The sequence below is a fragment of the Geotrypetes seraphini genome, chromosome 1, assembly GCF_902459505.1.
Source record: "Geotrypetes seraphini chromosome 1, aGeoSer1.1, whole genome shotgun sequence".
Classification (NCBI taxonomy): Eukaryota; Metazoa; Chordata; class Amphibia; order Gymnophiona; family Dermophiidae; genus Geotrypetes; species Geotrypetes seraphini.
Window position 1 is genome coordinate 344,293,723 of NC_047084.1, and position 27,147 is coordinate 344,320,869.

The following is a 27,147-nucleotide window of genomic DNA, read 5'->3' on the forward strand; positions in this document are numbered from 1 at the left end:
TATCATAAGTGTCTACCCAAGATAGGGTATCTACACCGATGAAAGAATAGGCTGTACTATCATCAGGAACCGAACTACAGTGGACTGATAAGCAAGACATAGAAGCATAGAAGAAGTATAGAAGGGTTAAATACCAGAACTGCCTAGGACTCAAAATAACCCCTCCAAACACAAGCGTAAGCCGCAGATATAGACATAAGATTCGCCAGGAACAAAGGAGAAATAATTCGTATGCCTCAGCTGTCGATGAATCCCTGGGTAAACAAATCCGAAGATACTGAGAACTACAGCGGCTCACTCACCAACAAACCCCTCCAACCCGCATACCAAGGACGGCACAGCAAAACCAGAGCTACGAATATCATCATGTCGTGAAAGCGAGCCATGAGAAGGAAGTATGCAAGCAGTGTTCAAGGGAAACACGTAGAGAAGAGTACCTAGAGGTCAGAAAAGAGTGACCGCAGCTATGCACTCCGACTCCCTCAGACTTCCACTCACTGAGCCCGCTGAAGAAGTGAAAAGCTGGCAGTTCAATATAAGGTGAGGAAGTATAGCTCAAGGAGGTGTCATCTCTATACAAGAAGCTGGAGCTCCTGAGCGGAAAGATCGCAAAGCCCGGGATGGAGAAGACCCTTACTGAGTAAGTATGTGGAACATGTGGGATTTTTTTTTTTTTTAATTGATCTCGCAATGTGAGTCACTGAGAGAAGAGAAAGATAAGGTACCACCTACCGAAACAGGATCATTGCTTTGACCAGCAACCGAAGGATCCACACACTTCTGCGGCGGCTGAAAAAATGAAACCGCCAAGACGCTACCCTACAATTCCCTCATTGAAGGATGGCCTGAAACTCTGGAAACGCTAGCCTGAACGTCCACAACTTCCGAAGAGCAAGCGAACACTGAGCCTCTTACTGAGACCAGATGCCTAACGCTGAGCCAGGAAGGAACTGAGCCTCCTAACCACAAAGACTGGAAACCTTGGCGACTATAAGAGGGCCCATTGAAAAAATAATTTTGCCATCCACTTATACTGAACTATGGATAAGGAGTCCATTAGACACTATGGGTGCAGCCTCTTACACTGGGCACTATCGGCCCAGAAGCCACAGCTGCAGTGTGCTGACGTGAAATCCAGCCGAAGGCGCTAAGTCCAGAAATGCCACCATGGATTCTAGAACCTGTATATAAACCTACACTCTTGGTCTGAGTGACTGAAGAAAAAAGACAAACCTGAGACTGGAAGTGGTCACCCTGCATGTCGAACAACCCTATGAGATGGTCCAATGACTACCACAGGACAAGAGAGTTCAGTAGGGAATCCAAAGATCGAAAGAGATAAATCACTCGTTTGTGTCACCGCCAAACTGACCTGCCAGGAAGGCCCCTGAATTAACGGGACGATGAAGGATGTATTTGAGTTCCCTGGTTGCGACAAAACGCCACAACCACTGCCATCACCTTCGAACCCGTCCTTGGAGCCATTGCTAGGACAAATGGCATCCACCGAAAGCGATAGCGCCTGGCCAAGGGGTTCAAAGCGAAGATACCGCAGATACGGCGACCACACAGGAATATGGAAGCAATCTTACTTGAGATTGAGTGTCCCTTACTTGAGAACTCTCCCAGTTGAACCAATGTAGGAATCTTGAAAGATACGGGGCCCCCCAGAAAGAATCTGCGAGAGGAAAAGAGTACTCACATTGTTATCATCCTGAATAATGTCCAAAGTCCATGTTCTAAAAGTCCTAAAGAGCTAGCAGAGGGAGACAAGAAAATAACAACTCTGCGCAAAATTTAGCTTTAGCGGCGAAAGAATTGAGACAACTAGAAGAATAAAAGATCCTACCTGGCCTATTCTGGAAAATATAGGCAGGAGGAGGGGATGGAAAGGCACTTGTCCAACCCATATTTCCCTAAAAGGAAAAGCGCACTATATGAAAGCTAGAAATGCCTCTGCCGCCCAAAGGCCGAAGAGCTGCTCTTCGCCACCTATAACAGCAAGAACCCAAACCCAAAGAAAAATCCTAGGGATGGAACTAACTGACAAGTTATTGAATCCAAGATTGCCACCCCTCCATTATTATATCATTAAAATGATGCCATCTATCCCGCCAATACCTTTCAATTCTAGGTGGATTACAACAAGAGTTAGCCTAGGCATGGCCATGGAGAATACATGGGTAATGGATGAAGTATGTGGCGGGATCAGGGAGGGTCAATCAGGATTTGCAAGATCATGTCTTGAATAGAAACCGGAAAAGAGGCCATCCGGGACACCGCTGCAATGACAGGTTGTCCAGAGTGAGGCGCTATCACTCCAATGGAGATATATAGAATACAATATTCGCCAGCAACGCCACTCAGACTTATGGGCCAGATTTGAAAAGAGATCCTGCATGCTGCACGGATACAGAAAGAATTGGAGCGGAGTAGCCTTTTTCATGAACTAGGGGAATGCCAGAAAGGCCTGTTCAACAGCGTAGGAACATGAAAAGCATAGGAAAGGAAGAAAGGTATTCTCCCCTACCATAAGTGGACAAGTTCCGCCAGGGCATCTTGCACTGCTGCCCCCAAACCGTTCCAATCCCAAACTCCTACTAGTACCACTAGTAACTAATTCTATAGCGCCACCCGACCCATGCAGTGCTGCACAGATGCACAAAGAAGCATGAAAATATGCAATGCTGTTTGAGGTTTAAGTTCGGCTGCTTTTGCTTCAAGGTTCTATTCAGTCTAGCCCCCAAATACATAACTGACCTATTCTCCTTTTCAACCAATAGACATAAAAGAAGCTCAAACATACTCTATTAAGCATCCTAGAGAGCAACCCATATACACCACCCACCAACAATAGCCAGATATGTAAAAAAACAAAACAAAACAAAAAAACCAGTAGTGGAGTCTAGACCTGCAGCTGATACTGAGGGGCTATGTAGCCAATAGTTGTTTAGTGTTCTGAGAAGTCGGGGAGGGGTGTGGAGAGCATACTGGATAATGACAGCAGATAAGTAAGAAGCAATTCCTGTAGGGGTGGTCATGCTATCTTGCGTTGCCTGAGGTTTATTGGAACTTGGATCTTAAGTTCATGGAGGTTTTTGCATCCTTTCTGACGACACAGAGGATGAGCAGTCCTATGTTGAAGGTGCTTCATAAACAACAGCTACCTTGATTTGATAGAGATGCTAAGATGTCTCAGCCTACACTTGATGTCTTTCATTAAGCTCCCTTGGAACCAACAAAAGATGAGGTTGAATCCTTACTTTTCTTTGGAAGACAACTGGACATTTACAGATGCTTAGTATTGAGGATGATTGAGATAGTCTTAATGTTTATGCATCCCCAGGGTCCGATGCTTCTCCTGAACCAATGGAAACCAATGTTGCTGATATCAATATGCTGGTCTTATCACCAACAGGCTTTTCTCTATCATAGGTTTCTCCCTGACATCTGGGAACAAAGAATACAATCATGGTTGGGATTTGGACATTGCAAGCACCAAGAGTGGGTATCCACAACCGATACAGTCCTGTTGTATCAGGAACATTTTTGAAGTCACAGAAAAATCAAATGACTTGGTGTTGACAAAAATAATCAGGCCAGGAGACTGAGGCTTAAAAGTGGTCCACACTGAGCTGACAAAAAAAAGAAGCAAAAAAAACCCCTTAAAATTCACTGAAAACCTGACTAGAGAACTACCAGGTACTTGTGAAAAGATCATGCAGTGGCTGTTGAAGCAACCACAATGAAAAACAGTCAAAATAGCTCTAAAGAAAAGGGTAGGCTAAGGAGATCCTACATGACAGAAGCAGGCCGGAACAGGCATGCTTACCTGGTAAGCCTACCCAAAGGCTTCTAAAAAAGTTGCTGGGGTACTGCTTCCTGCACCAGGCTTTATGGGTGAAGTCACTTAATAGGTGAGAATTTTACAGTTCTGCTTGTTCTTGTTTAAAAAAGTAATGGGCAAAAGGAAAGAAGTGAGGGGAAGAGAGGGAGGGCTGGTAAGAAGAGGCAAAAGAGAAAGAGGGAAGATAGGATATGGGATGAAGAAAAAGTAGGATTGATCTGGAATTGTGGGTGAAATGATCGCTAGAATCAAGATTCAGTGATCAAGGGGATAATAGGAGTTGGGTGAAATATGGGAAGAGGTTTCTCTACCCCTACATTTGGATAGGAGAAATAACTACTACTTTCAAAGAGGCTTACCTCATAGCATTCACAATAATTTTTAAGACATCCTGATCGCTTACAATTGCAGCCCTTGCTGTGACGTCGATCTGATTCTCCTTCTTTTCCTTTGCCTATTTTTGGTTTAAAGGCTTCTGGGTTTCTGTCAAGGCATGCCTACCAAAACAAATCCAAGATGAGTATTAAATGACAGAACAAGAGTATTTCTTTCCCACAGGAAAAATATTTGACATTAAGCTGTTTCACAAGCTTTCATGTTATGAAGTACTCACAGTTTTCCTTCTAACATCTCAGCAACTCTATTAGAAATTTCAATGCTTCATTTTGATTCTTAAATAATACTTGAACTGAGTCATTTATGAATTGCTTGAACATTTATGGGCATGTGGTTTAGAAAACCAAAATTAGAAGCAGCTATACAAACCCCTGTCAGCTTAGATTATTTTAAATAAAAATAAAATATAAACTATGTCCACAAACACAAAGAAGTGCACAGAAGGCATACCTCACTGCATTATGAAACAATTCAGTAGAACAGCAAACTGCACCAACAATGCAGACCACCATTTCCTTAGCACTTGAATATTTTCCTTTATTCAAAAATGCTAAAACCACTCAGCAAATGTATCCTTTTTCTTCTAAAAAAAAAAAAAGCCCCAGTCTTCCACCTATCCCTAGCCTGAGCAGTTAATTCCTGACAAAAAGCATGTGGGGGATAATAAACATCCTACTGCATGTAAAGTCTGTTTTACATGTGGAAAAGACCCACTATAAAATTATGTGGTGGTATATGTATTTAAGTACATGGTCAAGAAGTTGGCAAGTTCTTATATGAAACACGGTAGTGGCAAATCCAGAACTCTCAAAAGATATCAAATCCAAAACCAGAAGTTGGACCGTGGAATTAAATTGCAGATTAGGATTGCAAGAATAAAGCCACATTTCATAATTATCAAAGTTTCCAATCAGCCTGTCCAAACTGCTAAAATATTATCAATATATCTAATCCAAAAATACAAATGTGAATAGTACTCAGAGGTGTATAAAAACCTTTCTTCCAAAAGAAGCCACATATAAGCAGGCTGATTGGAAAGCTTTGATAATTTTGAAATGTGCCTTAATTCTTGCGATTCTAATCTGCAATTTAATTCCACCATCCATTCTCAACAACTTCTGTTTTTGGATTTGATATCATCTTTTGAGGGTTCTGGATTTGCCACTACCCTGTTTCGTAAACCCACAAACCAAAATATGTTATTGAGATATCATAGTCATCATCCAAGACACTTGAAGGACAGCATACGGTACTAGAGGGCAGTTTCTCAGGTTGTGGATGGTTTGCTCTATTAAACAAGAATGTTTGATTAAAGCTGAAGAAATGTGGGAGCATTTTTTGGAAAAGGGCCATCAACAAAACTCCATTTTTTAAAATACGTATAAGCGTGCTCTATATGCGCAAGAATCCTTATTGATCAATTGACAGCCTCCTGCTTCCAGTGATTCCCTTGTTTTGTGCTTTACCTTATTCAAGTAATGCGTATGAGATCAAAAGTATTATTAAACGACACTGGAATATTTTATAGTGTCTTCAAGAGTTTCAGTGTGTGCCTCGATTTGCATTTTCCAGAGGATGCAAGCTTAAATAGCTACTTATACAATCTTATTTTTAAAGTGATATTGTAGAGAGGGAGATGCTAAATGGTGGCACAGTGCATGTGGTGCCTGTAGTGTATGCCCCTATGCTGTATCTTTGGAAAACATAAAAGATTTAGCGTTACCACTGAGGTATTGGTGGGATTCAAACTGTAATACCAAGGGAGTGATTTATCTAATTCAATGCCCTTGCCTACAGTACTACATGAGAAGTACAGTAAGGGCAGTGCGAATCAAAATAATTGAGCACCTCAGCAAATTGCGGAGGCATGTTATAGATGCTGCCATTTTGAAGAACCGCACCAGCGGATTGAAGGCATGTTTCTGATATCAGCTTGATTCTTTATCTCCTGATGTAGCATATTAGGAGGTGAAACAGGTGGACTTCTGTTGGGACAAGATAACAGTTGGATTTAATGGTTGTGTCCTAGAAGATTTGTCCCAGCTATTTGAGATTTGCTGGACAATATTTTCATTAATATGCTGACCTAACTGTCAATATATGTTTCACGCCAATTAAAGCACTTTCTAAAAAAATTATTATTCTCACAATTGGAGCTTTCATTTCAAAGTTTATTGGCGTGGAGCCATTATTTCAACAAACTCCCAATGATAAAGAAGATTCTGATGAATATCAGTGTGTACGATTGAGTTATATTGATATTGTGGAGTTTTTTCATTCCAGTGATGATATAGGCTCCTTTTGAGCACCTTGCGGCCGGGGAACCACTGTATTGAGGTTTGTTTTCTCCACAATTTACTTATTTTTATTTTTATGATTTGAGCTTTTGTTTGAATGACTGTGGCAATCCCTCCAGTACTTATTTTGAGTGATTTTGCTTGCCCCATTCATCAGCCATTGGATACAATTAAATCATGTGGTAACTGACTTGAGGTTCACTATTTTGGAAACTCTGCAGTCAAAGCATCATGGAGGCAATTTCATTTGTGGCATAAAGAACAACAATGGATCTACTGTCTCAACACAGTCAGCTTGGTGGCGCTGAATAAAGAAATTGAGTGTTGGGCTTTTTTAAATTGACTCCATGTGTGTGTTATAAAAGATTCATTGGTTTGTTTTTTTTAAATTCTTTATTCATTTTACATCTTACAACAAGTGTATCATAAAATAACATTTAAACTTATACAATATCACTTGATATTGTTCCCGCAATATTGTGCCCTTGACTATGGTACTATGTGGGAAGTTGGGTAGTTCTTTGATTTTTATGTCGTCTTGTCAAGAATGATTTTCAAAAGGCATTTTTATACTATGCAATGTGTAGCCTGTTCCTTTAACATTTTGAATGGAAATGTTTTGTCAGCTGCTGCACTCACATTATATCAGAGCCCTTTAAAAGTCTTCAGCATTTTTTTATCAGCTGTGAAAGTTCTAATAAGAAATACATACAACAGATTCTTTTCATGTTCCTGCCTGAAGACTGATTAATATGACTGTGCTCATTAAAAAAATAAACTACCGTATTTTCACCCATATACCGCGCACCCGTGTAAAACGCGTACACGGGTATAGCGCGCGGGAAACACAAATTTATGTAAAAAAAATTTAATATAGCGTGCACACGCGTATACCGCGCATGCTAAAACCTCCTCCCGCCTACTCCGAATCAGCATCCTCCCCCCCGCTCGCTTACCCAAGAGAGCATTTTTTTTTCATTCGAATCCGGCATTCCCCCTGCGAACCAGCATCCTCCCCCCCCCCCCGCTCACGTCACCCCCCCTCCCCCGCGATCCTACATCTCCCCCAGCACCGCAAAACATCTCTTACCCGATTGGACACTGGCACCAGCACCAATGCACAGGATGTGCCAGTGCTAGTGTCCGAAGATCCTCCCTCGTTGGGTTGGGCTGGGCTGGGCGGTGCGGTGCGAGAGAGATCCTCCTTCTTCCTGCACCGGCGCAGGAAGAAGGAGGATCTCTCTCGCACCGCACCGCCCAGACCAACCCAACCCAACGAGGGAGGATCTTCGGGCACTAGCACTGGCACATCCTGTGCATTGGTGCTGGTGCCGGTGCCCAATCGGGTAAGAGATGTTTTGCGGTGCTGGGGGGATTGTAGGATCACGGGGGAGGGGGGTGACGCGAGCGGGGGGGAGGATGCCGGTTTGCAGGGGGGATGCCGGATCGGATTGAAAAAAAAAGTTGTAAAACACGCTCACACGTATAATGCGCACGGTTATGCACGGTTTGTAAAAATCATGTATAACGCGCGCGTTATATGCGTGAAAATATGGTACTCTTCCTGCCCCAAACAGCTGAGCAGCAGAAGACTGCTTCAGGGCTTCTCCTGCCATTCAACTCTTCAGGGTTTCCCCTGCCAGCTCTGCAGCACTTGCGTCAGTCGCTTTCTCCAACAATTGATTGGATGGGATTATGGCAGGCCTCCGCAAAACTCATTTTCATGCGAAATTGATCCAGCATCGATTATCATTTTCAAATCAGACAATTTACCAGTACCACAGCAACTCACAGGATTTTAACGGCAATTTTAGAGCATCCACCCCTCAGACACAAAATGGCTCCAGCTACCTGTTCTTAAAGACAGGTGCTTCTTGTCAATTGAGAGCCATTTTTTCAAACAGATTCTAAACTGTGACAGAAGATAATACTGGATGATACTATTTTTAGAACAAACTCAAACCTATACAAATAGGCTAAAACCCTCCCCCTGCCTCTCTTCTCCATTGCTAGGATGAGAGTTGCTTCTCTTATTTATGACTGGCCCTCTCTGTACAACTGCTTCTTCCTGTGTTTTAAAGATACCTCCAATAAAAGCTATTACAGCCTGCAGGAGAGTAAAACTAGAACAAACATTAAATAAAAAGGTCTAAATCAAGAAAAACCTAAAAACCTAGAGTAGGTAGGAAAGCACTGAACTGTTGCTTGAACTCATTTGAAAGGAGCTTTAATTCCACCCCGTCTTGAGAATTTAAAGTGTCCTGCAAAGACTCTTTGTCTACCTATCAGACATGCTGGTCTTAGAGACTTTGCCTTCCATTTTTGCTCACCTTCAATACCAATGACAATTTCACAAACATTTCTCGTTTCATCAAAAGCATAACTACAGGCTAATTTTGAGACCAACAAGTATGTTTAAAAAAATCTGCTATTTACCTTTATAGCTTTTTGCCTTTCGTTTTCATGTTCCAAGTTGTTATAACAGTTTGTGCAGTTACAGTTGTTGCAGAACTCCCCATTCGCAAAACAATCACAGTATCTGAAATATAAGGGGCATAGGAGAACTTACAAAATGACTTTGGGCCTATTTCTAAAGTAAGGTTTACTGCTTAAAGCAATCTATTGACCCACCTTGTTTATTATTTCAAAGTTTTGTCCATATATCATGGGAATGCAGCTGTGAATCCCTAAGTGAACAGAAGCTGACATTGTCTCTATATGGTAACATGTTAAATACAGCATCTTTTTATGATATTAATACTGTACTTGATTACTATTTGCTGATTTTAACAGACTGAAAAATAATAAAGTGACCAGAAATGCCTACAGTTTTATATATAATTGTATGTTTGATGGAGAAAAAGGGTGTAAATTTAAATTGAAACTTAATTCAGATAAAACCAATTTTTTTCTGTCGAGCCCGAATGATAAAATTAAAGATTTGTCGATTTCTTTGAATGGTCAGGACTTTCCTATTGACTATTCCATAAAAATTCTGGGAGTGACATTGGACCGATACCTTACTTTAGATGAACACACGGATTTATTGGTTAGAAAATGGTTCTCGATATTATGGAAACTCAGAACCATCAGAATATATTTTGATGCAGTATCATTCCGTTTATTGGTTCAATCTTCCATTTTAAGCATGCTTGACTATTGTAACATCATTTATTTGGGAACTTTTAAGAAAACCTTTCAAAGACTCTGAGTTATTCAAAATTTGGCAGTTGATTGATTTTTGGTTTGAAAATAATGGGAACATATAAGTCCCCATTATCAAAAACTACACTGGCTGCCCCTGGAAGCAAGAGTGTTGTTTAAATTTTTTTGTCTTTGTTTTAAATCAATATTTGGTTTGGCCCCTACATACTTGGTTTCTCATTTTAACTTGTATTGTTCTATTAGGCCTACATGTAGAATTCATATGTTCACTTATCCAACAATAAAGGCCTGTCGTTATAAAAGATTCCTGGACAGAACTCTTGCTTTACAGGCAGGTAAATTGAACGATTGGCTGGGTAACATTATCATGCACTCCTCATCCTATTTTAGTTTTAGAAAAATCAGTAAAAATGAAATTGTTTAATCGATTTGTAACCTAAGAATTTTACTGTTTTTACTTCTTTTATTCTGTATTTGGTGATTTTACATTATGACTATTTCTCTGATTGTCCAGCACTTCTTATTGTAAACCGCCTCGAACTATTATGGCTTTGGCGGTATATAAGAATAAATTATTATTATTAAACATGCTCTTGAAACCTTATGTACTATGACATATTTAGATTATTCTTATATTGGGCCAATAAAAGGTACCTAAGTAAACTACAACAGAAATTAGAGTTTAAGGAAGTGCTTCCCTTCTTTAGTTTTATAGGGACTATATAAGCTATCGCTTCTCCTTAGAAATTTATCTACTTTTTAGAATCTGCCTGATATTTGTGATCTGGTCATGCCACTGTTCTAAACCAGTTTGTGCTAGGTAAATCCCAGTTTAAGTATTTAATACACGGGTTACTGGTAGAATATGACAGAACACACTATTAATAATGGTTTAAGCTGGCCTATTTGAGGTGTATTTGTTTCCCCTCTGCAGCCTCAAAAAAAACACATAGCATTGCTGTTAGGAATCCATCGATTTACTTGGATAAGGGCTTTTTTTTGTTTGTTTGGGCCCCCATTGTAGAATGCATTATCAAATACCTGAGACTTCCAAAATCTGCAGGAGTTTTGCTGTAAACTTAAGATATTCAAACATTTTGTTTTGTCTACCGTGTGATTGCTGATTTGTGGATTATGTATAGCCTGTATGTTTTATCTTCACAATGGGGCCTTAGCGCGTTCCAGTGAATCAAGGCCACTTGTGCCACAGCTGGAAAATGACAAGACATTTCCATTTTCCCCAATTAATGACCACATGTTAATCTCGCCATAGGCGCACAGCCATTAAACAAAGTTACTATGCGAGTCCTTACAGACACCTATTTTATAGGCAGTAAGGGCCCACCATGCAGCAAAGCCTCATGCGCTGATTAATGCTGTCATGCCCACTATCCACCCCCAAACACATCCCCTTAAAATCTGAAAAATAGCATGTCCCGCAGTAAGCCTATTTAACATGCGATAAGCACATGCAAGTTCTTAAGTTTAGTAAAAGGACCTCGATATTTATTTATTGGGAATTACCACCACCTTTAGGAAGAGATTTAGCTGAGGCAATGTACAGCAGGTATAGTTTAATATAAAACTTACAATTTTGTTAATAGAATAGCAAAAATGACCAAATATAAATATAAATACAATAAATTAAATAAACCTGGAAATGGCAAATTGAAATCTAATATGAAACAGTATAAAAAATATACACATTTAACCGCACTGAAATTCAAATAAGCGATATACAGTGGTACCTTGGTTTGTGAGCGTAATTCATTCCAGAAGCATGTTCGTAATCCAAAGTGCTCATATATCAAAGCAAAGTTCCCCATAGGCCATAATGGCAACTCAGATGATTTGTTCCACTGACTTAATAGGTACATCTCTCTCAAACACACACACACACACTCCCCCAACCCAACACCTGACCCACATCCCTTCTTCTGTCTTCTCCCACTGCTGTCCTCTAGTTTGACACCCCACCCCGGGAACCGGCTTTGCTTCTCCTCCGAGGCCACCAGTGCTGCTCCCTCCTTTCGCGACCAAGATAGCCTCCCTTCTTCCCCCCACTGACCGGCCATGTGCTTATTTTACCATCCATGCATCGGTGCTGGAAGTGCCTGCCCGCTGGTTCTATGGCTGGGCTGCTGCGGAACTCCGAGAATCTCAAAGAGGGTGAGCCAGAAGGCCTTGAGCATGCCCAGATGCTCAAGACCCTGCAGCAGTCCAGCATAGAACCAGCGGCAGACACTTTCAGCACCGACACATGGATGATAAGGTAAGCACATGGCCGGTCAGTGGGGGGGGAGGAGGGAGGCGATCTCAGTCACGAAGAGAGGGAGCAGCGCCGGTGGCCTCGGGGGAGAAGCAAAGCCAGTTCCTGGGGTGGGGGTTCGCATATCGTGTCAACGCTTGGTTTGCGAGTTAAAATTTGCTCGAGTGTTTTGCTCGTCTTGCAAAACACTCGCAAACCACATTACTCGCAAAACGAGGTTTGACTGTAATGTGGTCATCATAATAATGATGAAACATACTCACCTTGCTCTGTGATAATTTAGTAGGAGATAAGATACTCTAAAATAAAGGTATAAATCTAAACAATAATTACTATTGCTTGGGGCCAGTTAAGTGCTCAGTACCCAGAAGAGAGCAGAGTCGCAACAGAATGACGTGCGACTACAAAACATTAAGGCTGAGCAAGTGCCCCAGTGCTGTTGTTTGAAGGGCTTTGTTATGTAGATTCTTTTTCTGTATAGTATCTAAACAGACTGTATGAATTAAAAAGATCTCTTTTATAGCAATTGTAATAAATGTATCTTACTTTCCAGTGCAGGCAGCTGTCCCTATTATAATGTATTCTCTGTGCATACTGGAGTCAGCTGTCACATATCCCCACCAAGCAGGAGTCAAAATAAATCAGAAGAATAGTACATAGAAACACATAATAGTTACTTACAATTTCAAACACAGAGACTTTGTACAGTTGCATGGTTTTCTGGGTCTGCTTGTAGACTCTGATGAAATTATTCTGAAAAAGAAAAACATACCACCATGTCATCTTCTCTGGAACCTTTTCTTTGCTTTAATAATCTGGAAACCTACTCTATAGTCGTCTTTATGCTTCTGCCTGGATCTCACCAGGCCTTTGAACCTAGCATAACTACCCTGAGTATCAGAGTGAAAGTTCGCCATTTCTATAGTAAATGGAAATTTAAAACAGTATATGGAATATCTCACCACCATACATCTATTAATACAGAGCCTCTAAATTTCACAATGCACTGCGGCTCAATAAAATTAATGAAGTAAAGCATCTCTTTAATGAAGAAAAAAGACCAATATGAAATCAGCACCATCATTTTTTTTTTTTTTAATTAATTGCACTGAAGTGTTAAAGAAGCTATCATCGACAGAAAGGGCATTAAATGCTGGTCTTACCTAGTATACCTGAATGTAACTCACCTTGAGCAGTTATCAAAAAAGGTGTGAGCAAAATTCAAGTAAATAATAAATGATCTTTATAAATACACAGGCCATGCACACCAGGTTGAAGCATAACAATCATGACATTCAGAAATTTTATCCATTTGATCAGTTATTCTTATCTGCTATCAATGAAGTACCCTGGACACCAAATCATGTTTTCCACAGCTGAAAAAAGGAAAACCCTCAGCTGTCACTTGTGGCAGATTCATCCTATTGCATTGTGCAGGCAGGAAATTGTGTTTACCCCTTTCTCTTTTTGGTGGATTTGTACACCAAAAATGAAATCTGGTAAGCATGGTTTGTAGCTTGCAACCCAGGAAAGAATATAACATTAGGGTTAGCTTAGCTGTGGGTCTTGCAGCAGGGTTGTGTTTCCTGCTGCCACTCTTCCCTCTGAGCTGCTGAAGATGCACTTTTGGGAGTGCAGGGGTTAGGCAACAACTGAATAGAAGAGGGAAAGAGAGAAGAGATACTGGGCTAAAAGGCTATAGGAGAAAGAGGAATCTGGACATAATTAAACTATGTGGAAGAGGCCATGGGGATTGAAAAGGAGATGAGTGAGAAGAGAATAGTGAGTATATAGGGTAGAAACGTTGTAATGGGGAGTGGGTAAAAGAAAGGAATAAGAGGCCAAGGAAAAATGAGAGCGCTAGAGGGTGAGAAGAGGAGATGGCAAGTTGATAGGTTAGTTAAATATAGATGAAGGGCTAAAGAGTGAGAGGATGAAATTTGAGTTTGAGATTATGTAGCAAGGGAATGGAAGAAGACGGGAGGAAAATTGAGAAATGACAAAGGATAGCACCCACTGGAAAGAGCAAAGGAAAGACAAGAAAGCAGAATAGAGAAACAGGGACCAACATACTTGGGAAAAATAAAATGCCCAGACAACAAAAGTAGAAAAAAAGTGTTTTATTTTTTATTTATTAAGCAGAATATGTTAGCTTTGTGAAATGTGTATCATGGATGTCTTTTGTTCAGTACAAGTAGAAATACATTTCTGTTTTTATTTCCTCTGTATTGTGGTGCATGCCTTGTTTGACTTCTTGGAATATCCAGTTCAATTTTTGTCTTCATATATCTATTTCTAATTTGTGGCCTCTTGTTCTGTATCTGGTGAGGGTTTGTTTGTATTTTGCATGTGACTAATGTGTGGTATTTTGTATGCATGTAGTTTCTGTGTAGAACTCTGTAGCAGCCCCATTTATTCTGTTTTACCAATAGGGCCTCATGTTAATATAGTGCTATCCAGGTTCATGTTGTTCAAATCATAAGAATTAGTGCTACTTTTATATGGTAGGCTTGCAACATGTTTATTTTGGATTTTAATACACAGCAAAGTAGTTTACAATAACAAGTCAAAGAAACAAAAAGGAACCCCTTAGCCATGATAGGAAAGAGAAAAAATGATGAAGGCAAAGTTGAGGAAGCTATATAGATCTGTACAATATGTTGAGTTAGGATTTTTTTTTTAGTATGTCACAATGTAACTGGTAGTGGAGATTTATGTTGCTAATGGTATTTCTCAAAATGACATGAGAATCAGAATTTTGTTTTGGCATGGCAATTTCCATGGTGTACATTATAGCATGACCTTGCAATCTAGTTTATGTAGGGAGAAGTAGCCATCCAATATGGCATCGGCTAACACAGGGGTCAGGAACCTATGGCTCGCAAGCCAGATGTGGCTCTTTTGATGGCTGCATCTGGCTCGCAACATGACACTCTGACTTCAGGGGGCAGAGCCAAGGAGAGCGGCTGCACACGCTACGAGCGGGAGCCACTGACACAGAGCCGGATCAGATCTGAGCCAGGACGGGGACAGCAAGGGCCATCTTCCAACGCTCTGCACAATGTGGCACCTCCCCCAGCTGTAGATTCTAGCCTGGACCGCAGCAAGCTATACCAGTGAAGGGGACAAGTTGTGAGTGTGCCTACGGCATCCTTGGGACCCACCCTACCTTGCCCCACAGCTTCTGCGGCCAAATGGGCCTGAAGCTGTATCATCCTTCATAGGCAGCCCCAAATCGAGGCCCCGGCTTCCCATCCCACCAGCTACACCCACAATTGGCTACCCTGCCTTCATTACCTCTGCCCTGCCCCACAGACCACTACCTGGAGTGGTATCCTCCTCACCTCAGTCAGCTAGCTAATTGCAGAAACCCTTTTATTGAAGAAGATGGCTAAAAGAAAAAAAAAAAACGAGGAGTATCATACTTTTCAGCAGGAATGGACAGAGGAATTCGCCTTTGTGGAGAGAGCAGGTTCTGCAGTGTGTCTAATATGCAATGATAAAATTGCATCTATGAAACGGTCAAATATAAAGTGGTACTTCGACACATGCCATACTACATTTGCATCGAAATATCCTATGGGGGACAGCAGGAAGAAAGCATGTCAAGAGCTACTGTGCAGAGTGCAAGCTAGTCAGCAGCAACTCCGTGTTTGGACTCAACAAGGTGACTGGAATTCGGCTAGCTTTGCTAGTGCTTTAGCAATTGTGAGAAACGGAAAGCCATTCACAGATGGGGAATATGCCAAAACATTCATGCTTGATGTTGCCAATGAATGTTTTGATGACTTTTCGTATAAAGACAAGATAATCAAACGAATAAAAGACATGCCTCTGTCGGCAAGAATTGTTCACGATTGTACCATCATGATGGCAAATCAAATTGAGGCAACACAAGTGAAGGACATAAATGCAGCACCATTCTTTTCTCTCGCTTTGGATGAGGCAACAGACATAAGCCATTTATCCCAGTTCAGCGTGATTGCAAGGTATGCTGTTGGTGACACACTACGTAAGGAAAGTCTTGCTGTTTTGCCTATGAAAGGGACAACAAGAGAGATGGATTTATTCAAGTCTTTCACTGAACTCACTAAAGAACAAAATCTACCGATGGATAAACTTATTTCGGTGTGTACTGATGGTGCTCCGTGCATGGTGGAGAAAAACAGAGGATTCGTAGCGCTTCTTCGTGAACATGAAAAGAGACCCATCCTAAGTTTTCTCTGCATCTTACATCAGGAGGCGCTTTGTGCTCAGATGTGTGGCGAGCAGCTTGGTGAGGTGATGTCGCTGATCATTCAGGTGGTCAACTTTATTGTTGCCCGAGCTTTAAATGATCGCCAGTTTAAAACACTGCTGGATGAAGTTGGGAATAATTATCCTGGTCTGCTTCTGCACAGCAATGTGCGTTGGTTGTCAAGAGGGAAAGTGTTCAGCCGTTTCGCAGCTTGTCTGAGTGAAATCCGGACTTTTCTTGAAATAAAAAACATTGAGCATCCTGAGTTAGCTAACACTGAGTGGCTCCTGAAGTTCTACTATCTTGTGGACATTACTGAACATCTGAACCAGCTCAATGTGTTGGAAATACAGTTATCTCTTCAACAAGCAGTGTTTGCATTTGAAAACAAGCTAGACCTCTTCATCGCCGACATTGAAACAGGTCGTTTACTACACTTTGAAAAACTGGGAGAGTTTAAAGATGCATGCACAGCAAGTGACCCTACTCAACATCTTGATCTTCAGCAGCTAGCAGGCTTCACATCTAATCTCCTGCAGTCATTCAAAACGTGCTTTGGAGAATTTCGTGAGCGCACTCGTCTTTTTAAGTTCATCATCCATCCACACGAGTGTGCAGTGGACAGCGCCGACCTGAATTACATCCCCGGTGTCTCCGTCAGAGATTTTGAGCTCCAAGCTGCTGACCTGAAGGCCTCAGACATGTGGGTGAATAAGTTCAAGTCACTAAATGAAGATTTGGAAAGACTTGCACGACAGCAAGCAGAGTTGGCGAGCAAACACAAGTGGGGAGAAATTAAAAAACTTCAACCCATAGACCAGCTGATTGTCAAAAGTTGGAACACGCTTCCCGTCACATACCCACACACTGTAGCGTGAGTATTGTTGTATTGACAATGTTTGGCTCTATGTATGCATGTGAGCAGTCTCCTGGCCCGATCACCAGAACCTGCTTCGGGGCCTTGGCTCCGCTCCCAAGGACTGCTACCTCTTCTTCAGCCCTTTGAAAAGGGCCATCCAGGGAGCCATATTCGATTTTTCAGTCAGCAGAGCAAAGAGGCAGGAAACCACCATCTTCCCTCCCTGCCCTGCTGGCCCGATCACCAGAACCTGCGTCGGGGCCTTGGCTCCGCCCCCAATGACTGCTACCTCTTCCTCAGCTCTTTGCGGAAAGCCGCGTGGAACTTAACAAGAAACTCTGCTCTTCATTTGTTGAACAGTGATCAAAGAAGAGACGTTATACCTCTCCCTACTTAACTGTGAGTTGGTGAGAAACTAAGATAAGGTTTTTGCACTCTGCAATCAACTTTATAGATTGTTAAACGTGTGTCTGATTTGTGTAGTGAGAGTTAACTCCCTCAACATAATCATTACTATCTGGAATTAGTTACTTTTCAAGAACTCAGCAATCTGATTAGTGTCAACTAAATAACCTAGAAATTGAGAGTGATAGGGAAACCAACATAGCTACTGCGACAGGAGGGTGACACGTTAATCTGCAAACATGAAATTTCCTATTGATTCTATTGTTCTATTTAATAAGTGGTAGCATTAAAGATGTCAATTCACTCTATCCACATCTACACTCAATCCACGTTCCTGATCTATCTACTAGGTTCATAATTAACCAACAGGAAGATAGAGTAAATCACATTAATGTAATCTCAGGCAACGGAAGGCATCAACGTACCCTTAAAAAAGGACAAGGGAAGTAAAACCTTTCAGAACCACTACAACTACCAAACCTATCACATCCGCTTCTGTTCCCTGTGCATATCGTAATACTAGATCTGTTAGGAACAAAGCTTTTTAAATTAAAGATTGGATCGTCAGCAAGCAAATAGCCTGTCTTTTTCTAACGGAAACATGGCTATTGTCTGAAGAAGATCCAATAATAAATGATCTTCTACCAAATAATTTCAAAATTCACATGCTAAACCGTGATGGAAGAAGAAGGGGAGGATTAGCAATTATTCTTAAGGAAGGATTTGAACTTGAATTACTGGATTCCAAAATGACTAATTAGTTAGAAATATTAGCCTGTAAAATTAGCAATAAGGAACTAGAAAATTCCATTTCCTGCATATTATTTTATGTCCCGCCGAAAAGCTGGTTAAAAGCTAAAGAGGAATTTTACGAATTTGTTCTACATAATTCAATTACTCCTTCATATAATATTATTGTAGGAGAAATAAACCTACATCTAGACGAAGAGGACAATCCAGATGCAAAAGACTTTAAAAACTTTCTATCTTTGCTTAATTATAATCTCCCTTTACCTACACAAACACATGAAAAAGGCCATCATTTAGATGTGGTAGCTATGGCCACAAAGGAGATTTTAGACCCCTCCATCTCTCTATCGGATGGTACCTGGTGTCACGATATCTGGTCTGATCATTTTACTTATTATTTCAATTTAACTTGGACTCATTTAAAATCCAAAATACATCCAAAGATAAATAGAGAACATCTCACAAGGGGTCATATCAATCCAGAGGAATTTTGGTCACAATATGAACTACAAGCGGAGATAGGGGAAGGGGTTGATTTTTGGGACCACTGGATGAAAACTAGCACATCTATTTTAGATAAAATTGCCCCTAAACGAAATAGCAAAACCTGCTCAAATAAATATAATAAATGGTTTGACACCGAACTAATAAAAATGAAACAATTAGTAAGATGATTGGAAAGAATTTGGAAAAAAACGGGAAACTTGTCAGACTGGAACAACTGGAGATCCAACATAAAAATCTACAAACAACTGATAAAAGAAAAACGTAAAGCATTTTACTCGGCCAAAATCAACTCATTTAATACTAGCTCAAATGGAATCAATACAAAAGAGCTGTTCAACTTGGTTACGAATTTATTTGACACCACACGCTACACTCAACTCATGCATAATAGTAAACTACCCTCAGCAAACGATTTAGCACAGCATTTCGATTCAAAAATTAAAAACCTAAAAAATAACTGTTCAACAAATGACATATACGAACATCAAATAACTAACATACAAGGAACTGAAATACCAGCGGACATGACTTGGAGTTCCTTTCAAGATTTAGAATGGAATAATTATATCAAGTACTCTAAATCGTACTGTGTTTTGGACCCATGTCCCCCAGAAATTATGAAAGCAGCTCCATTAGACTTTAAATTATCTTTGCTGAATTATTTAACCGATAACTTAAAAAATGGAAAATTCCTCACTAATAACGGTCATATCATAATAAGCCCAATTCCAAAGAATAGTAAAGAATCATCAGCATTAGTAACCAACTACAGGCCAATAGCATCCATCCCTTTTATTGTAAAAATCATGCCCAATTGATGGAATACCTTGATCAGTTCTTCCTTTTACATGAAACTCAATCTGGCTTCAGACATTTGTTCAGCACTGAGACAGTAATTGTAGCTATCTTGGATAATTTATGGTTCCTGTTTAGTAAGAGCCTTAATGCCCTGGTCATGCAATTTGATATGAGCTCTGCCTTTGACATAGTGGTCCATGGGAAACTGTTACAATGCTTAGATGCAATTGGTATCAGAGAAGAAGTGTTAGACTGGTTTTGAGGTTTCCTTATGTCCCGCACATATCAAGTACGTTTTAATTACGATCTCTCTGATACCTGGCGCAATCCATCTGGTGTACCGCAAGGGTCACCATTATCACCACTGCTTTTCAATGTCTACATGTCGTCATTAGGAGCACAACTAATCCAGCTGGGGATAAAATTATTTAGTTATGCAGACGACTTTACAATCATTATCCCATTCGCTACCTCTCTCTTGGAAGTCACTCCTAAGGCAACAGAAGTACTAAACTCGATGGAGCAATGGATGACTGAATTCAAACTGAAGCTTAATTCAGAAAAAACAAATTTTGTAGCTTTGCCACACCTACTTGACACTAAAACATGGTCTGGTTGAGTTGTTCTGGATGAGGTATTCAGGTATATGGAGACAGCTCCATTTAAGCTTTGTGTGGTAGACAGTAAAATTTAAATAATATTTGTGCTTGCATTGGGAGCCAGTGTGAATCTAGGTATGCAGTGATGATGTGGTCATATTTGCTTAGAGAGTAAATCAGTCTGAGGGCTGTGTTTTGAATGGTCTGTAATTGTAATTGAAGTAGTCTAGAATACCCAGGATTAGGGACTGGAAAAGGAGTTGGAATTGTTCCCTGTTGAAGACTTTATAAATTTTTTGTAGGTTGCACATTACAGCGAAGAATTTCTGGATGATCTTGTTTATTTGTAGTTGCATGGTGCAACATCTATCATCACCCCAAAGAATTTTTAGGGCGGGTTGTATGGGGTATTTGACAGTGTTTATTTCCATTTCTGTAGTGTTTGGAGTTTTGCCTTTTTCAAGTAGTAGAAATTTTGTTTTGTCTGTGTTCAGTTTTAATTTGTGGTCTATCATGGAAATATAGAAATCGACGGCAGATAAGGGCCACGGCCCATCTAGTCTGCCCACCCTAATGACCCTCCCCTTCCTTTGCCTAGCGAATAGATCCCACATGTCGATCCCATTTGTCCTTAAAATCAGGCACGCTGCTGGCCTCAATCACCTGCAGTGGAAAACTATTCCAACGATCAACCACCCTTTCAGTGAAAAAGAATTTCCTGGTGTCACCTCGTTGTTTCCCGCCTCTGATTTTCCACGGATGCCCTCTTGTTGCCGTGGGTCCCTTGAAAAAGAAGATATCTTCCTCTGCTTTGATGCGGCCCGTGAGATACTTGAACGTCTCGATCATGTCCCCCCTCTCTCTGCGCTCCTCGAGCAAGTATAGCTGCAGTTTGTCTAACCGTTCTTCGTACGGGAGATCTTTGAGTCCCGAGACCATCCGGGTGGCCATTCTCTGAACCGACTCCAGTCTCAGCACATCTTTGCGATAATGTGGCCTCCAGAATTGCACACAGTATTCCAGGTGGGGCCTCACCATGGATCTATACAATGGCATAATGACTTCCGGCTTACGGCTGACGAAACCCCTGCGTATGCAACCTAGGATCTGTCTTGCCTTGGATGAGGCCTGCTCTACCTGACTGGCAGCCTTCATGTCCTAACTGACGATCACCCCCCAAGTCTCGTTCTGCTACCGTTCTTGTTAGGATCTCACCATTAAGGGTATAAGTCTTGTATGGATTATGGTTGCCTAGGTGCATGACTTTGCATTTTTTGGCATTGAAGCTAAGTTGCCAGGTCCTAGACTAGCGCTCCAGTAGGAGTAGGTCGTGCATCATGTTGTCGGGCATTGAATCTTTGTCCGTTGTGCATTTGCCCACTACATTACTTAGTTTGGAGTCATCGGCGAATAATGTTATTTTACCTCGAAGCCCTTCTGCCAAGTCTCTTATAAAGATGTTGAATAGGGTCGGGCCCAAGACCGAGCCCTGTGGCACTCCACTGAACACCTCCGTCATTACGGAGGGTGTGCCGTTCACCACCACCCTTTGAAGCCTACCACCAAGCCTATCACCAAGCCTACCACCAAGCCAGTTCCCAACCCATTTTACCACCAGGAGATTAAAAATAATCCAAAACACTGCCGTGCGCCTCATCTTCGGCCTAAAGAAATGGGAACATGTCACCCCCTTCTACCACCAACTACACTGGCTGCCATTCGATTCAAGAGTCCTTTTCAAATTCGCATGCTTCTGCTACAAATCGGTTAATGGTGCTACTCCAAGCTACATCAACCCCCACTTTAACCTCTATCACACAAACAAGAAATCCCGTAGAACTCAACTGTTCGCCTTCCCCTCGCTAAAACTCTGTCACTATAAAAGATTCATAGACAAAACCTTCGCCTACCAAGCAGCCAAGCTCAACACATGGCTGGCCCAAATGATACTCGAGGCCCCCTCCTACTTCGACTTCAGAAAATCTCTCAAAACTTACCTTTTCAGCAAACAAGACCCCTAGCGGCCCCACCCGCTCACATTTTCCTCTCCCCCCCTGCTCTCACCCCCCCCCTTTACAGCTCCTCTCTTCCCCGTCTTCAACAACCTCCCTCCATCCTCTGTCAATTTCGGTTTTACTTGTTACTGAATTGTTTTATTTGTTTGTAAATCTGCTTGAAAACGTAGATCCTTTTATAATTGATGTAAACCGCCTAGAACTCGCCGGGTATGGCAGTATATAAAAAATAAAATTATTATTATTATTATTAATGTGTCACCTAATCCTATAGAACTCATCTTGCTCAGCAACCTGCGGTGTGGTACGCTATCGAATGCTTTGCTAAAGTCCAGGTACACGATGTCCAGGGACTCCCCAACATCCAGCTTCCCCATCACCCAGCCAAAGAAGCTGATCAGGTTGGATTGGCATGATCTTCCCTTAGTAAATCCATGTTGACGGGGGTCCCGTAGATTTTCCTCATCCAGGATCTTATCCAATTGGTGTTTGATTAGAGTTTCCATTAGTTTGCTCACTATCGATGTTAGACTCACTGGTCTGTAGTTTGCTGTCTCCATCTTTGAGCCTTTCTTGTGGAGTGGAATGACGTTAGCCGTCCTCCAGTCCAATGTTTCTAATTTTTTTTGCAGTTTCTCAGTAGAGATGAGAGTTGGTTGGTTCAAAGGTAGGAGAATGGTAGATGATGTCAAAGGAGGTGACGTAAAGGTTAAAAAGCATTGGAGACAGTGGAGATCCTTCAGGTATGCCACAGGGGTTGGACCAGGATTCAGATTTTTTTTTTTCTTTTGTGGTTGTAACACTGTATTAGTGGGGTTCTAAGGAATTGTTTTCAATAAAACAGACTTGACATAAAATGTATCATTGCTGATTGTGAAAACAAACGTTATAGCTATAATACCAAGAAATTTACTCCATTAAGCAAAAATAAGAAATGTAATCAGTGGCTTTGAAGGACCCCAGGATGGGCTTTAAAAAATATTTTTTGATCAAGCACAACCAAATTCATGGAAAAAACTTCAGTTCGCACAGTTTTTCCAACTTTAGGTTTTTATGAACAACTCTAGTGATGCAGGGTAGAGAATGACATCCCCGCAGGAACTCAATTTCCCTGTCCCATCCCAGTGAGTTTTGTCAGCCAGAGGGTGGTGGTTAATGGAATTCGCTCGGAGGAGGGAAAGGTTAAGACTAGCAACTTTCCTCAGGGCTTGGTACTGGGACCGGGTGACGGGACTAAATCGCGCGAGACAATGGCGTGCCAACAACTGAGCGCAAGGTTGACGGCGCGCCGAAGAAAAGCACTATTTTAAAGGGCTCCGACGGGGGGTATGGGGGGGGAAACCCCCCCACTTTACTTAACAGACATTGCGCTGGCGTTGTGGGGGGTTTGGGGGGGTTGTAACCCCCCACATTATACTTAAAACTGAACTTTTTCCCTAAAAAACAGGCAAAAAGTTCGGTTTCAAGTATAATGAGGGGGGATACAACCCCCCAAGCCCCCCACAACGCCAGCGTGATGTCTGTTAAGTAAAATAGGGGACACCCCCCATTGGAACCCTTTAAAATAGTGCTTTTCTTCGGTGCGCCGTCAACCTTGCACTTAGTTGTCGGCGCTCAGTTGTCGGCGTGCCGTTGTCTCGCGCGATTTTGTCTATGAACCCTGGGACCGATTCTGTTTAACATGTTTGTGAGCGACATTGCTGAAGGGTTAGAACATAGAAACATAGAAAAAAGCAGCAGAAAAGGGCTATAGCCCATCAAGTCTGCCCATTCCAAGTATCCCCTCCCCTGAATTTACTCCCTTAAAGATCCCACGTGAGTATCCCATTTTCTCTTAAAATCCGTCACGATGCTGGCCTTTATCACCTGGAGTGGGAGTCTGTTCCAATGATCCACTACTCTTTCGGTGAAGAAGTACTTCCTGGAGTCGCCATGAAACTTCCCTCCCCTGATTTTCAGCGGATGCCCTCTGGTGGTCGAGGGTCCCATGAGCCAGAAGATATCATCTTCTGACTCGATGCGTCCCGTGATGTACTTATATGTTTCAATCATATCTCCTCGTTCTCTTCTTTCCTCAAGTGAGTACAGCCACAATTTTTTAAATCTTTCTTCATATGTGAGATCCTTGAGCCCCAAGACCATCCTGGTGGCCATTCGCTGAACCGACTCAATCCTCAGCACGTCCTTTCGGTAGTGTGGTCTCCAAAACTGAACACAGTACTCCAAGTGAGGCCTCACCATGGCTCTGTACAACGGCATCATAACTTCAGGTCTCCTGCTGACGAAACCTCTGCGGATACACCCCATCATTTGTCTTGCCCTGGAGGAAGCCTTCTCCACTTGATTGTCAACCTTCATGTCCTCACTAATGATCACCCCTAGGTCGCGTTCCGCCGTGGTCCTAACCAAGGTCTCACCATTTAGTACATAAGTTCTACGCGGGTTTCTCTTACCCAGGTGCATTATCTTGCATTTTTTAGCATTGAAGCCTAGCTGCCAAGTAGTTGACCATTGTTCCAGCAACAGTAGGTCGTGTGTCATATTATCAGGTAAAACTGCAGACCATCCAGAACACAGCCCTCAGACTCATATACTCACTCAGCAAACATGACCACATTACTAATGCATACTTAGAATCTCACTGGCTACCAATAAGAGCAAGAATACAATTCAAACTCTACTGTCTCATTTTCAAAGTAACCCACGGCATGGCACCTAGTTACCTAAACAACCGCTTTCACTACTACCTCTCACCCAGAAGAAGGAGAACGCAGAACATCTTCACCTTCCCACCTCTCAACGGAACTTGTCGTAAGAAACTTTACGACAACCTTCTAGGGACACAGGCAGCTAAAATCGACTCTGACATCTTAGAATTACTGATCAAAACAACAGACATAAAAAATTTCCGTAAAGAAATAAAAACACTATTGTTCAAAAAATATCTCCCATCACTCTAACCTCCTCCCAACGAGTTCCCAATCAACACCTTCAGAAATACCCACCTATAGTATCTCCTTGTCTGTGATTTAGAATGTACTGTAACTCTTCTACACTACACCTGATTTAACTTGATTCAATCGATATATATTATCTCCTGTGATATGTATTATCTTCTGTGACATGTATTATCCTCTGTGTTATGTACCATTCTGTTAAATTGTTGTATCATAATTCTTTACTGTTCCTGTAATCTACTCTTATCCTGTAATGTAATTCTACTGGAATTGCCCAGACATCTTCTATATTGTAATCCGCCTAGAACCGCAAGGCACAGGCGGAATAGAAATCCCTAATGTAATGTAATGTAATGTAATGTAATAAGCTTTTGCCTACTATGTTGCAAAGTTTGTCGTCGTCGGGTAACAGTGATACCCTTCCTCTAAGTCCTTGCGTCATATCTCTTATGAATAAGTTAAATAGAATTGGGCCCAGGACCGAGCCCTGCGGCACTCCACTGATCACGTCCGATGCTTCGGATGGGGTACCGTTCACCACCACCTTCTGAAGTCTACCGCTCAGCCAATCCCCAACCCATGTAGTTAGAGTGTCTCCTAATCCTATCGATTTCAGCTTGTTCAGTAATCTTCGATGAGGGACGCTATCAAATGCTTTACTGAAGTCCAAATATACCACGTCCAGTGACTCTCCGGCGTCCAGTTGTCTAGTAACCCAGTCAAAAAAGCTAATCAGATTAGATTGGAAGGATCTACCCTGGGTGAACCTGTGTTGGTGTGGATCACGCAGTTTTTCTTCATCTAGGATTGTGTCAAGATTCTGTTTGATCAGTGTTTCCATGAGTTTACACACTATAGACGTGAGACTCACTGGTCTGTAGTTTGCTGTCTTTGTCCTGCAGCCCTTTTTGTGGAGTGGGATTACGTTGGCGGTTTTCCAGTCCAAGAAGACCCTTCCTGTGCTTAGGGAAAGATTGAAAAGAACAGATAATGGTTCTGCCAGGACTTCCCTTAACTCCCTTAGCATTCTGGGGTGTAGGTTATCCGGTCCCATGGCTTTGTTTACTTTGAGTCTTGATGTTAAATGAATACTTCTGTTCAGTCTTCACCCGCGAGGTGCCGGGAATCGGCCCTCAACCACATACAAGGATTAAATCAGTAGACCCGTTTAGTAATTTCAAATTTACACCCAGCAGCGTCTACTGCGAGCTGTCAAAAATCAAAGTCAACAAGGCAATGGGGCCTGACAACCTACACCCTAGGGTACTCAGGGAGTTGGGAGATGTCTTGGCGGAACCACTATCCGCGCTCTTTAATCTCTCCCTTAGTACAGGTAACGTCCCGATGGACTGGAAGACGGCTAACGTCATTCCACTACACAAGAAAGGCTCCAGGGTGGATATGGCAAACTACAGACCAGTGAGTCTCACTTCAATAGTGAGCAAACTAATGGAAACCCTAATCAAACACCAAATGGATAGGATCATGGACGAGGAGAATCTGCGGGATCCCCGCCAACATGGATTTACTAAGGGGAGATCGTGCCAATCCAACCTGATCGGCTTCTTTGACTGGGTGACGAGGAAGCTGGATGTTGGTGAGTCCCTGGACATCGTCTATCTGGATTTCAGCAAAGCATTTGATAGCGTGCCACACCGCAGGTTGCTGAATAAGATGAGTTCTTTAGGTTTGGGCGACACTTTAACAAAATGGGTTGGGAACTGGCTTGGAGGTAGGCTTCAGAGGGTGATGGTGAATGGCACTCCCTCCGAGATGTCGGAGGTGATAAGTGGAGTGCCACAGGGCTCCGTCCTAGGCCCGATCTTGTTCAACATCTATATAAGAGACCTGACAGAAGGGCTTCGAGGTAAAATAACATTGTTTGCCGATGATGCCAAACTGTGCAATGTAGTGAGCAAAAGCACAACAGACAAAAAAGCAATGACAGACGATATGGTGCATGACTTACTTCTGCTGGAGCACTGGTCTAGGTCCTGGCAACTCAGTTTCAATGCCAAAAAATGCAAAGTCATGCACCTGGGAAGC

At 41.9% G+C, this 27,147-nt stretch overlaps 1 protein-coding gene across 6 annotated transcripts in view; it reads right to left on the minus strand.

The window, feature by feature from the left end:
* Positions 1-27,147, minus strand: part of LIN54 (lin-54 DREAM MuvB core complex component) — a 227,385-nt gene that overhangs the window by 26,512 nt on the left and 173,726 nt on the right. For 5 of the 6 annotated variants that reach the window (XM_033962745.1, XM_033962726.1, XM_033962735.1 and 2 more), the window contains 3 exons: positions 12,656-12,727; positions 8,977-9,079; positions 4,207-4,344 (listed from right to left, as the gene is read on the minus strand). In XM_033962745.1, coding sequence (XP_033818636.1) covers positions 4,207-4,344; positions 8,977-9,079; positions 12,656-12,727 — 313 coding nt within the window. The remainder of the gene's footprint in view (positions 1-4,206; positions 4,345-8,976; positions 9,080-12,655; positions 12,728-27,147) is intronic. The other variant, XM_033962753.1, reaches the window with a different exon arrangement.